Source organism: Rattus norvegicus, chromosome 13, assembly GCF_021556685.1.
Source record: "Rattus norvegicus strain SHRSP/BbbUtx chromosome 13, alternate assembly SHRSP_T2T, whole genome shotgun sequence".
Taxonomy (NCBI): Eukaryota; Metazoa; Chordata; class Mammalia; order Rodentia; family Muridae; genus Rattus; species Rattus norvegicus.
Window position 1 is genome coordinate 80,500,710 of NC_141546.1, and position 13,377 is coordinate 80,514,086.

General features: G+C 45.5%; 1 protein-coding gene and 2 non-coding genes across 9 annotated transcripts in view; 1 reads left to right on the plus strand and 2 right to left on the minus strand.

Annotated features, from left to right (window-relative positions):
* Positions 1 to 4,778: 4,778 nt before the first annotated feature.
* On the plus strand, positions 4,779 to 4,850 carry Trnap-agg14 (transfer RNA proline (anticodon AGG) 14). The gene has a single exon. It is a non-coding gene; the product is annotated as a tRNA-Pro (tRNA).
* A 560-nt stretch (positions 4,851 to 5,410) lies between these two features.
* On the minus strand, positions 5,411 to 5,482 carry Trnap-cgg3 (transfer RNA proline (anticodon CGG) 3). Its single transcript has one exon. It is a non-coding gene; the product is annotated as a tRNA-Pro (tRNA).
* Positions 5,483 to 11,633: 6,151 nt separating this feature from the next.
* Positions 11,634 to 13,377, minus strand: part of Rcsd1 (RCSD domain containing 1) — a 64,371-nt gene continuing 62,627 nt past the window's right edge. For all 7 annotated transcript variants that reach the window (XM_087581262.1, XM_087581261.1, XM_087581264.1 and 4 more), the window contains 1 exon segment: positions 11,634 to 12,943. In XM_087581262.1, coding sequence (XP_087437388.1) covers positions 12,911 to 12,943 — 33 coding nt within the window. In that variant the 3' untranslated portion in view covers positions 11,634 to 12,910.

Here is a 13,377-nt window from a genome sequence, read left to right on the forward strand (position 1 = left end):
CCTTCCGATGTTTTTTGCTGGTCTAGCCCCTTAACCGTGCAGTAGAGCAAATTCCCAATTACCAGGCAATTGGTGAAAGCCAGGAATGCTTATCACAACATTTTTGCCTTTCCTGTGCACAAGTCCTTCCAATAGATGTCTGTGTTCACTGATCTGTAGATGCACAGCCCCTTAGACTTTACTTTCAAGTAGCACATGTCCGATACTCAGCGTAGACAACCCGATACTCAATTTTTAACACAATCTTTTTGAGTTTTGTTGTTTCTTTGAGGCAGGGTCTCTCTGTGTAGTCTTTGCTAGCCTGGAACTTGCTTTGTAGACCAGGTCAGCCTCTAACTCACAGAGATCTGCCTCCTGAGTGCTGGAAATAAAGGTCCCGAATGCTGGGTTAAAGGCATGGGCCACCACACTCACCTCAGCCATTCACGAAGAGAAAACAAAGCAGATACCTGCGGCTAATGGGAACAGCGGTTCTCAAAGGCACGCGTCAAATCTTCACAGATTGTCATTTGCTTCAACACAGTCACACTTGGCCAAGAAGACTCTGGGAAGGACTTATGAAAGCTAACATATTTGAGGCAGACGTTTAAGGACTAAGAGTTTAGAAGAGCAGTAGAAAGGCAAGATGTGGAGAATGAGTCTGAGAAAGAGGAACAAGTTTGAGGCCAACGTAGGCTGTTTCATGAGTTCTAAGCTAGCCTGTGCCACAGGGTAGACTACACTGTAAGACTCATACCACAAACAAACAAACAAACAATAAAACAAAAAACCGAATAGAGGGCTGGAGAAATGGCTCAGCAGTTAAGAGCACCCGACTACTCTTCCAGAGGTCCTGAGTTCAATTCCCAGCAACCACACGGTGGCTCACAACCATCTGTAAAGAGATCTGATGCCCCCTTCTGAAGACAGCTACAGTGTACTTATATATAATAAATGAATAAATCTTTAAAAAAAAAGAATAGAAAAGGAAAACACAGAGGACAGGAAAGTGTATGTCAGACGGACGAGACAAAGTACGAGTGTGAACAGTGTATGCAGAGGTGGTATTTTGAAGACCCTTAGGTTACTCTGTGGGTGACAGAAGGGGTGACAGATCTGTAATGGAGAGAGCTCCTCATGCCTTTAATCCTACCCTCAGGAGGCAAAAACAGGAGGTCTTTGAGAGTTTGTTCTACATAGTGAGTTCTAGGACTGACAGGATTACTGACAGGATTATAGAGAGAGACAGAGATAGAGATGGGGGGGCATGGAAGAGCATTCACAAGCACACAACATACAGTATCCACATGGAGATGGAGAGGAGGCAGCATCTGGGAAGTGGTTCAGAAAAAGATTGATATGGGAAATACAATCGCGAAAAAGAGTTCTAATTCCTAGACTGTCAAACTTGTCTTTAGGGTCAGTTTCTACGGCCTTTTCAACCAGCTCCTTCCTCCGGGTAAGTGCCTCAGCCTGCAGCGGACATTTCAGTCATCTACCAGATAGGACTTGGGTGAGCTTTTGAAGCTATTGTCTTCAAAAGATCGCAAACAAGTAAACTTTCTAAAGAAATTGCATTCATTCACTTTGCGTGTGTAGAGAGAGGCACACACCCACCAAGGCACAAGTGGAAGTCAGAGGACAACTCTAAGGGAGTCGGTTCTCAGCTACCCACGTGAATGAGTTCAGGGCAGGCTGTCAGGCTCAGCAGTAAGCACCCTTACCTGCTAAGCCATCTCAGGCCCTTGCTAAAGAGGTTAATGAATGAGAGACCACGGGAGGGTCCAGCGATGCTTCTGACAAAATTATGATTGGTACAGCAACCTGGTAAAGCACTGAGACACAGGAAGTTGGGAGATCTTTATTGTAAATTAAGTTAGGAGCTGGAGAGATATGGTCCAAATTTGATTCTCAGTACCCACCGGAGACAGCTCATGACCCCAGCTCCAGGATAGACACAACTGAGAAGCCTGTAAGGGCACCTGCATTCATGAGTGCATCCACAAATGCATGCATGCACATAACAATAACAATAGTAATAATAACAACAATAATAATACACACATTTTTATAACCAAACCAAACGGGGACAGCAATGCTGCAGAGCTAACAACGTTATCTGTGAGATTACAGCAAATGTCTGGTAGAGAAACGAGACGCTGCCAAGGTTACACACATTCAGGCCATAAGCCTGGTTCACTGCTATTTTAAGGTAGAATATCTTATTTGCAAGAACTATTATAGATATCCTTTTTATTTTGGTTATAAACCTAACCTTTAAATGGGCTGAGCCATCTCTCCAGCATAGATATGTAGAATTTTTTTTTTTTAAAAAATTACCTTTAGTTGACAGCCTTTCTAGCAAACATATTGGGATTCTTGCTTCCGTCAGAATCTGGAGATGCTCTGTTTTCTTCCCGGGACCCCATAATTCTCCGTCTTCCTACCCTGCTCCTGAAGGATATGCCGCCCAGCATATCATGCAATGTGTCTGAGATAAAATGTTCCTCAAGATTCAAACTCCCTGCACACTGCAACTATCCACATCCTGTTTCACAAGGACCTCATTCTAGGGAAGCATGTGCCTGGGACTGGACCACAGGCCTCCCTAGTTGGTTTTATATTGCTGTGATAGACACCATGACCAAAAAACCTGCAGTCTATCGAGGGAAGCCAAGGCAAGAACTCACAGAACCTGGAGGCAGGAACTGAGACAGTGACCATGGAAGAATACTGCTGACCGGTTTGCTCCTCACGTCTCCAAAGTCTGCTTTCAGATACCACCCAGGACCACCCGCCCAGGGGTGACCATGCTCAAAGGATCCTCCCCGCAATCATTGATAAGATCAAGCCTCACAGACACGCCCACAAGCCAATCTGATGGAGGCACCTCCTCAACTAAGGTTCCCTCTTTTTAGGTGACTCGAGTTTCTGTCAAATGGACGAGAGCTAAAGAGCACGGAAGCATCACATCCCCCAAAGACAGGAAGCTTTCCACCCTAAGGCAACCACTACTATGACTCTTGCTGTCGCCAGCTTCTTCCGTCACTGTTATGATAGATAAAGGAGATAGTCTCGGATCTGGGGTGCAGAGAATAAAGGATACGCCCCTTAGCTGGCCGTGGTGGCTCACACTTGTACTTGCAGTGTGCAGGAGACCAGACCAGGATGGGGGACAAAGGTTTGAGGAGATTCTGAGTCCCAGCAGCTGCCCTGGACGGGGAGGAGATGCTACCTATGCTACTTCCGGTGAATTCAAGGAGAGAAGGAGACAGCACAGACTCTTAGTTCGTGGACACTAAGGGATTACGTTATTTTAGTAACAACCACTGCTTCGTTTAGGAAGTAGAGGCTTCTTTTGGTGTCTGGGGCACATTTTTTTCCCAGTTAGGTTTTCATGAATAAACTATTCTGGCATCCAGAACTCGTTAATATTTTAAAGAGTATTCTCAGAGTTACTGCCTGGAGCCCTAAGAATGAAAGACTCGAGTTAGGACAGTTTCAAATAAAACAAAGGGCGGAGACTGCATGGTAGAATCCCATCTAGTGTCAACCCCTAGGGGGAAAGTTTTGACAATTCAAGGTGAAGAACCACCGTGTGCCAAATGCTTGCTGGATGACTGAGCTTCAAGAAGCAAAGGAGTAGCCGGTGGATACCACGCACGTGACATGAATGTGTCTGTTCAGGAGAGCCCGCTGCCTTTTGTTGTTTCTCAATTACTCTTCCTCAGAGTACCAACATATATGCTGATAAGGAATTTGGGACAAATTGTAGTCACTCAGAATTACTGAGTAGTACCCTAGATGTCTACCATAAGCATCAATGAGAAATGTTTAAAATTTTATATAGTTAAGAAGTTATGACTTTTTTAAAAAAAAAAAAAGAATACAGAACACAGGAGTCATGCTATTCTTCATATTGTTTCAATTTTAGTAAGCAGTGTGTTCTGCTGAAGAAACCACAGGCTGTGACTTCTTTGTCTAACTAAGGATCATGGGCAATCAGACAACAATTACACAATTAGTTGCCAGTTAAACAATAGATTTCAGTTTGGTATTGGGTATTTTGCCCCCAAGAAATTATGGGAGTCAAGATTGCAGCTCAGGCCCGGTGTGATGCTTGCTTTTAAATAAATTAAATTAAAAATATAAAAATCACAGCCACTGGGAAATGGAATTCGGTGGGGTTCTGTGAGTTGTGTCCAACCTGGTCTATGTACATAGTTCCAGGCTAACCGAAGGTTGTATAGTGAGACTATATTCTAGTAAAGTACTGGCTTTAATATGTTAAAGGATTCCTCCATGCCCAAGACATTTGGAGTTTTGGATTTATCAAAAGAGCTGCTTTATCAGCTGAAAAACAAAACAAAATAACAACTACAGCAGTCTGAAGCAAAAGTTCAAACATAGAAAGGTGGGGATTTGAAGAGTAGTATTTTAAAATATGTCATGCCAAAAATGGACGATTTCATCGAAACCGCAAAGTGTGAAATAGTGCAACATTGAAAACTCAGTACGTGACATTTGCCCGGGAAATGCTGTCACACATAGCTTATTAGACACAAAGACAGAATTCTGGTTTTCAAAATAATAGGTGAGCATTAAACTAGTAATGACATCGTTGCGCTTTCTGGCCCACTTAATTTTCAAAGAATAAAACAGAGAAAAAGGAAAAAAATTTAAAACTTTAAAATACAAATCAAAGAATACAAACGGTACCATATATGAACAGCCACACGGGGGCGCCAGCTAAGCATTTCTATAGACCTTTATGATGGCAGGAGAAGCAGACGCACATCGGCTCGTTGGTCTAGGGGTATGATTCTCGCTTAGGGTGCGAGAGGTCCCGGGTTCAAATCCCGGACGAGCCCAACTTTTAAAACTTTATACTTTTTTGGATGATACATAAATGCACAAAATCCTAAAATTGTTCCTTAGAAACAACAACAACAATAACAACACCAACAACAAACACCCAGCACACTTTATACCAATAAAAGGAATAGCATGGAGGCGTAAAGGTTTTCTAGTCCTGTCTTTTGCCTTGCTTATTCCGATTGCAGGGCGTGTGCAGGCACGGGAGTGCTCGGTAGTTTGCGGCCGAGCTTAAACCACCGCGCCTGGGCTGCTCAGTCCTGAAATGGGGCTGCGGCTTCCAGGGATTCTGGAACGTCGCCCTGCCAATCCCCGACGCTCCTGCCACGTGTGTGAGGGTCTGGGTCCCCGAGGTTTGGGTACTGGGGGTGTGCTCCAGTGCCCTGGCCTGCTGAGCCACACGGCGGTCAGCTGGCCCTTAGCTTCGAAAGTGAAATGGGTGGACAGCCGAGTTTAGAGGACTCTTGGGTTTTTGGATGAGATACGTGCGAAAAATGAAACCGATTTTAATTTCCAATCTGTAGATTTTTCACGGAAAAAAGGAGAAACAAAACCAGGGCTCGTCCGGGATTTGAACCCGGGACCTCTCGCACCCGAAGCGAGAATCATACCCCTAGACCAACGAGCCGCTCTCAGCGACGGAGCTTTCAGTACCTCCCTTCAGGCTCCCGCGGGGGCTGACCTGGTCCGGAAACCCTTCCCCGCGAGCAGTTCTTTCGGTTCCGAGGCACCGGGGCCGGAATCCCTTTCAGCCCGGCCGAGGGGAGCCGAGAGAACGCGCCTTTGCCCAGAAGGATCGCTCCGGAGCCTGATTGCCAGTGCCGCGGGTTCACTGCGGAACCGAGCTGTGCTCACCCACGGGCCTGGAGGGGAACAGGCCGGGAGGGAGTCGGTGCCTGAGACCGGAGCGCGGGCGAGGGAGATGAAATCTTGGGGTTCTGGGAGCAGTGATCTTCCCCGAAATTCCAACTTATTAAGCACTTTGTACTGAAGCCATTTGATGATCAGTTCAGCTCAGTCCCTGAAGCACTCCTGTTGTCCCCTTTTACGGCGGGGGGGACACAGAGGTCCAGAGACCTTGAGTTACTCAATTAAGGAAGTGGAGTTTCACGGAAGGACCCCGGCGCTCCTGGAAGGTGGGACAATGGGAGCCGGACCGGGGAGAGGAGAGGGACTGAGGGTCGGGTGGGGAGTGGGAGCCCGTAGCTCGTAAAAGGGGGGTGGGGTGGGGGCCCAATGACAATGAGGCAGATCTCCCTCCAGCAAATCTGAGCCTTAGGTCCTACTGTCCGGTCCAGCAGTACTCCTTACTCCTAGGTCTCAGGCTGGTCTCCGTCCCCAGCCAGGCGTCTAAACTGGGCTAGCCTTAGTCCCTGCTCTCTCCCACCAACCTTCATGCCTCACCATGCTTAATGCATTAGGGTAGGATCGTAGCGATTCCTCGTTTTCAAATCCTTTCTTCCATCTTTAGGCTACCATGGATTCAGTGCATATGGCCTTTGTCCGGAATCCTGGTCCGACCTCTCCGAGGAGTCCAGCTGGCGTGTTTGTTCTCTCATTGGCTCCTGCCAGACTCTCGGCTCCTCCCTCCTCTCCTCTCTCTCTCTCTCTCCCTCTCCCTCTCTCTCCCTCTCTCTCCCTCTCTCTCTCTCTTCCCCCCCCCCCACTTAATGCTACTAAACTTCTCTGTATTCCAAGTTCCTATATTCAAGGCCAACCTGGGCTATATGAGCTCCTGTTTCAAAAATTATTATTATTATTATTATTATTATTATTATTATTATTATTATTATTATTATTATTCCAAAGTTCACACACAAAGTTAATTGAAACAGGACAGGAAGTGCAGTCTGAACCATGTTGGCATTGAAGAACAATAAAGGGCAACCAGCAAACATATCATTTTGCTGGCTACTGTCCTTCAAAGGCACTCAACAAACAAAATAGATACATATGCAAACACATGTCTGAAAATGCTCGTGAATAATAATAAATGACCCATTTGGTAAATTTATGTATGTCTTGTATGCAACCTAAAGAAAGTATACCTGGGAATATTTCTGTGTAAAAAGTATAATGACCAGGTGTGTTGCCACCACAGAGGCAGAAGCAGGTGGCTCTGTGTGAGTTTCAGGCCAGCCATGGCTACACACTGAGACCCTGTCTTAAAAAAAGAAAAGGTCACATTGAAATACTAATTAACAGTCTTACAAACCGGTCTCTCAAGAAAACAGCCCAGTGAGTCTTGTTACAAATGTCCTGTTCCCCATCAATCATTTCTGTTTTAACTAGGAAAAGATCTGCCCATGTAGGTTTTGGAATCGTTGAACCTGTGCTTTCATAGCATAGCAAGTATTCCTCACTGTGGCCAGATCCTTGGTTTCATTCAAGATACATGGTTTCTTTAGAAAACGGGGATGGCCCAGTGTCACCAGTGAGAAAGAACCACCATAAACCTGGCATGAAAACCTGGCTTACTTTGGAGGGGTGCCCATGTCCTGCACCATTATCTGTATGGATTCTCCAGTTAAACCAGCCACTCCCAGCATAACCAGCATTGGCTTTTGACCTCCCGGAGGCAAATTGCTTATCCTAAGCATAAGAGATTGGTGGGTCTAGTTCTCTTTCCCACTCTCTTCATTTGTAAATGCTGTTTATTCCTTCCTTCCATACTGATTAAGGCACCTATTTTGATAAAGTGTTGAAAAGCCTCCACACGTTCCCGCAGTCCCGGAGTTGAGCCTGCCTGGAATTGACACGTGGTTTTCCTGGTAGTTCCTAGGCACCTCATATGTTCTTTTGGCTAACACCATCCAATTTAACCTCTGATACCTGGTCCGTAGCAGGAGCATTTGTAATACTACAAAGGAGAAAAGCTGTTCTCTCACTTTCAACAATTATGTCCCCATCTGGTTTTAGATGACTCTCAAATTTGTCATGTCTTCTATCCAGTTATATTTTGGAGTTCATTACCCCAGGAAAGAGGCAGAGGGATGCCAGACCTGGAGTATGAAAGTACTGTCCAGTGGTCATCAGTACTTCCCACCAGGGATCCTGCAGTCTTCTTTCTCCTCCTCCTCCCTCTCCTCCCCTTCTCCTTCTCCTCCTCCTCTTCCTCTGGGCTTTTTTTTTTTTCTTTTAAGATTCGGGCTAAGGATGTAGCCTGGTAGAGTGCTGGCAAGTATGCATAAAACCCTGGATTTGATGCTTAGCCCCTTCTAAACCAGGGGTGCTGATGCATGCCCGTATCCTAGCACTCAGGAATCGGAGACAGGAGGATTAGAAGTTCAAGGTACTGAGTTGGAAGTCAGCCTGGGATACTGGAAGAGTCTGTTTCAGAACAAAGCAAACATACACGGACTAAAATTAAGATAAGAAATATATTTTTTTTTAATTTTTTTTTTTTCGGAGCTGGGGACTGAACCCAGGGCCTTGTGCTTCCTAGGCAAGCGCTCTACCACTGAGCTAAATCCCCAACCCCCAAGAAATATATTTTAAATATACTGTTTAAATTTAGTTTTATGTTTGTATGTGCACCATATATGCACAGTGCCCATAAAGGTCAGAAGGTTGTGAGTCGTCATGTGGGTTGCTGGAACCAAACCCGGGTCCTCCACAAGAGCCATAAGCACGCTTAAGCACTGAGCCATCTCTTCAGCTTCAAGAGAAGTTACATTTTTAAGCTACAAAGAAGGCAGGGCTTGTGAAACCATTCATTTCAATACGTCTGTTCAAGAATGGATAGGGACACAGCTAGAGGCACCACAGAGCAGCCACTTTTGTGTCTTCTGCCATGTGCTTCTAGAGGTCATCAGTAAGACAGCTCTGCCACTCCTGGGAGGGCAAGCCAGCCTTTGTGCTGCGAAGTGACTAATGCCACCCAACTCCCTGGATACTCAAGACAGTCATGGTTAGTTTCAGGGGTACTGGTCCCCGAAGAAACCATTGTTTTCTTAAAGGAGAATGAGTTTCCGAATCTTAGTAATGATCTTTGACTAGTAACCACAAATTCATTCTAGAATCTAGTTTTTAAGTGCTTGTTAAAGGGTAATTCAGTCCACTCAGTTAAAAAGTGTTTTAATATTCTGATTACATTTATACTGTGTGTGTGTGTGACATACTCATGCACCTTGGTGTATGTGTAGTGGTCAGAGGACAACATGTGGAGCTCAGGTTTCTCCCTCCACCTTGAGGGCCCAGGGGATTGAACTGGAGTTGCTGAATTTGGCAGCACATCCTGTTTCCTGCTGAGCTGTCCCACCAGCTTCAACCCACTCGTTCTTTTAGCTCATAAACAGAGGTAAGGTTATTAGGCTACCTACTTTCCGATTGTTTCTTCAAGTTCCTATGTAAAACGTCCCGAAGAGCTGGAGTTGTTCATTAATCACCTGAGAACCCAGAAAAGTCAGAGTTGATCTCCAGCTCCAAGACTGTGTACCTGGCTTTTCTTGAGAAAGAGCTCCAAAATCGGCAGGTATGAGATGACCAGTGGGGGCTTAAATTTCATCTATGTTGCTCTTGCTTTTGTTCTTGGTTTGCTTTTAAACGGCCTCGTTATTTTTCTTAGCCTGGCCTCGAACTCACCAAGTAACCCAGGCTTGCCTTGAACTCAAGATAACCAATCCTTCTGTGGTTCTAGGCAAGCACTATACAGACTGAGCTGCATTCCCAGCTCATCATGACATTAAACTCTTGTTTAATCTAACTGGAAAATAATGCTGTCTTCTAATCATGCATTACTCTTTACTTGACGCATATTTAAACAAGAGCCCAGGCCCAAACCTGCATGACTGGCTTTGTTGGGGGTGATTTCTATGCAACAGTGGCGTCATCAGCCCCTGTGGCTTCTTATGCCCTTTCTAGTTTTCTGTTATCTCAATACAAGAGAGAGTCAGCTGACAGGAGGGAACTTCAACTGAGAAAAGGCTTCCATAATATCCAGCTGTAGAATTCTTTCTTTCTCTCTTTCTTTCTTTCTCTCTCTCTTTCAAGATTTATTTTTTATTCTCTCTCTCTCTATATATATATATGTATATATACACATATGTACATATACATATATGTACATATATATATATATATATATATATATATATATATATATATATATATGCTGTTGCTGTCTTCTGACACACCAGAGGAGGCTATAGGATCCTATTGCAGATGGTTGTGAGCCAACATGTAGTTGCTGGGAGTTGAACTCAGAACCTCTGGAAGAGCAGCCAATGCTCTTAAGTACTGCCAGGGCTCCAGCTCCAGGACGTTTTCTTTTTTTTTTTTTTTTTTTTTTTTTTTGGTTCTTTTTTTTTCCGGAGCTGGGGACCGAACCCAGGGCCTTGCGCTTCCTAGGTAAGCGCTCTACCACTGAGCTAAATCCCCAGCCCCCCAGGACGTTTTCTTAATTAGTGATGATGTGGAAGGGTGGAGCCCTCCTCCATGGCCTCTGCGTCAATTCCTGCCTCTGTCCTGACGTTGTTCAGTGACAACCAATGATAATGCAAGTGTAAGCCAAATAAATGCTTTTCTGCCCAAGACGCTTTGGTCACAATGTTTCATCGCAGCCATAGAAACAATAAGGCACCCATTTAACTAATTCTATGTGAAGGTGAGCTTCTTTAAACACAAATATTGTTTCTAGGCACAGCGCTGCATGCCTTTGGTCCCAGAACTCAGGAGGCAGAGGCAGGAGGATCTCTATGAGTTTGAGTCCAGCCTGGTCTATAAAGTATTCTCCAGGACAGCCAGCACTGGAGAGAGACCCTGTCTCAATGCCCCCCAAATGTGGAGTCCTTCCTATCTGCTATAGAAGTGCAGCACTTGGTCTTGGCTGCTTCAGAAAGGGCAGCAAACATCGCCAGAGGACAGACAGGAAAGCATCTGCCCTGTAGGGACACACAAACAAGAGGATTCTTGGGACTAAAGAGCCCCTGGGAATGGAATGGGCTTGAACTAGAACAAATGATGTAAGTAACAGGACCTGGGATTGCAGGGTGGACAAGGCTACCTTTGGCACCATCAGCCATGTTCCTATGGTGTCACAATGTCACCACATTTTTTTTTTTCGGAGCTGGGGACTAAACCCAGGGTTTTGCGCTTGCTAGGCAAGCGCTCTACCGCTGAGCTAAATCCCCAACCCCATGTCACCACATTTCAAAGCTGCTCATTTCTCATCTGCTACTGTGTGCTCAAAGCCTCCAGGAGAGCACAGTCTCCTCTTCATCTACAGCCTGCCCTTGCTTCTGTGCATCTTTCCCACCACACAATCAAAAGCTATTCACAACTGCCACTCCCATGTCCACCGTGCAGTCCCGTGAGTATGGAAACAATCCGCTGAGGTACACAAATAAAACCGCGTGTTCCTCAGGGGGCAGACATCTCTGGTGACAGATAAGTAAGTAGGTAGACAGTATGCAGATTTCAAATAAAATGTCTGGCATAGACGTCCTCCTGAATTCTGTTAAAGTTCAAAGCTTATAATGTATACGACATTGTCAGTCTTGACCAGGTTGAACGTTTGCGACAACTTACAAACCACTTTGAAATTTGTTTAGAAAAATAACGTGTCTCATATATTAACACTATCTTGGAACTAGAAAACCTGTAAGTCAGATGTGAAATTGTGGTACCACCTGTGGCACTGGCCCTTCTATCTGTGAGAGTGTTTTCTGAAGCCAGAGTTGATGTGCTCTAATGAACTTTCAGCAAAACCATCCCTTTTTAGAGTACGGATCTGTACCTTGAGACACAGAACTACTGAATTCAGAATAAGAACCAACCCCGAAGATTCAACATTTATTTAGGTTAACAATTCTTCAGCAGGAGTGCATGGGGAGATGGATATCAGACTGACCCCCATCCCTACAAACCCTGTTTTGTCCCCAGACAGGATACTAAGCAGGACTTCCTGATGAAAACGGGCTGACGGCCCCAACTCATGCCTCCTGAGTCTGGGAGAAGAACTTGGACTTGGATTTGAGAAATGCTTACTGAGAGCCAGGCACGATGATGCGTACCTACAATCCAGAGGCAGAGGCAGGGGGCTCACTAGTTCAAAACCAGCCTGGGCTTCATAGTAAGTTGAAGGCTACATGGTGAGATTAAAAAAAAAAATCAAGATCAAACAAACAAACGCTTCATAGAGAAGCTACGAGGGAGGATGCTCTCAGAAGGTAAGTTGCGCTGTGGACACTCAGCACCTGTCCCAGAGGTTAGCCAGTTTCCTGTTCAAGTGTAACCTTGTAGGAGAGTGCAACCAGTGCTTGGAGGAGGCAGATACTGTTGCACCTTCAGGGGGGAAATGAAGCACAAAGCCACAATGTCATACCCTGCCTCTCTGAGGGAGTTCCTGTAACAGGGCAGCATGGGATGGGATGGACCAATCACTTCCCTTGTTCTCATCATCCCGGCTGTGGGACAGGGAAAGCGCCTGCCCTTGGAACAGACAGGAACAAAATTTTTACATGTTTTAATAAATATCTTGCTTTGTTTTTGGAAACTGGTCAGCTGTTCCCCATGTGGAGCAAACAGAAAGATCATAGTGAGGACTTTGATACCTTTTCAGGTCTCTGGAACTCAGAGGATTTTATTCTCCACAAGACTGTCTTCTTTATCTACCTAAAATTAGTTTGTTTTTTTTCTTAAGTTACATCTGAGAACCATAAAAACGTTAGAACAATAGAAAAAGACTGTAACTTTACACAAGTTCAACAAGAGCCTAGTTGGGAGGTCGGCTGCAGGAAGGCCTGGGGGAGGGGGGCAACAGGAAGGCCAGGATTGCTGTGGAGTAGACGCCACAGCAAACTGCTTTAAATATATTTAACTCTGAGTCGGTGCATCGGATGGCGCAGACTCAGGTTGACAAAACTCTACTGTCCTCAGCTCTGGTCTCTGACAAGGCTTGGTGGAGCCTACGGGAGACAATCCGCCCTGCATTCTGGGCTGCCTCCGGGTGCTCAGTGTGTTCCCCTGCTCCATCAACTGCTACTGCTGCTACTGCTGCTGCTGTTTCCAAGGAGACGTCTCCAGTGGCCCCATCACTGGTACCCTGAGCTCTTCATCACATTCGGGTATCCTCCACGGGGATGTCTTCCTGCCAACAGGGGGAGAAAGACACAACGAGTTCAGCAGAGCTCCTCGAGAATGTGGGATAAGGAAAAACATTCATGAGGTAGGAGTGAGCCGGCAGACAATAGCCTGATGTAACTCTTCACCAGCCCATTTAATCTCCATCCAACCCATGGGAATTAGGTGGTTCTATTGATTCTATGTTATAGGGGAAACAATTAAGGCACCGAGACGGAAATGACTCTCCAGGACTACACAGCTAGCAAATGGTCGAGTTGGGACTCTGTCCCAGGGGCTAGAGCTTGAGCCCCACCGGCTACTAAACCCTTCTTCGAAGCTTAGCTTTGCTCTTCCCGCTGCCTCTTCTCTATCCCACTCGATATCATCCTTCTTGAATCACCATGCAAGATTTTGGGCAGCAGAAAGAGTTGAAAGAACAGACTGTCCAGCTGGACTGAT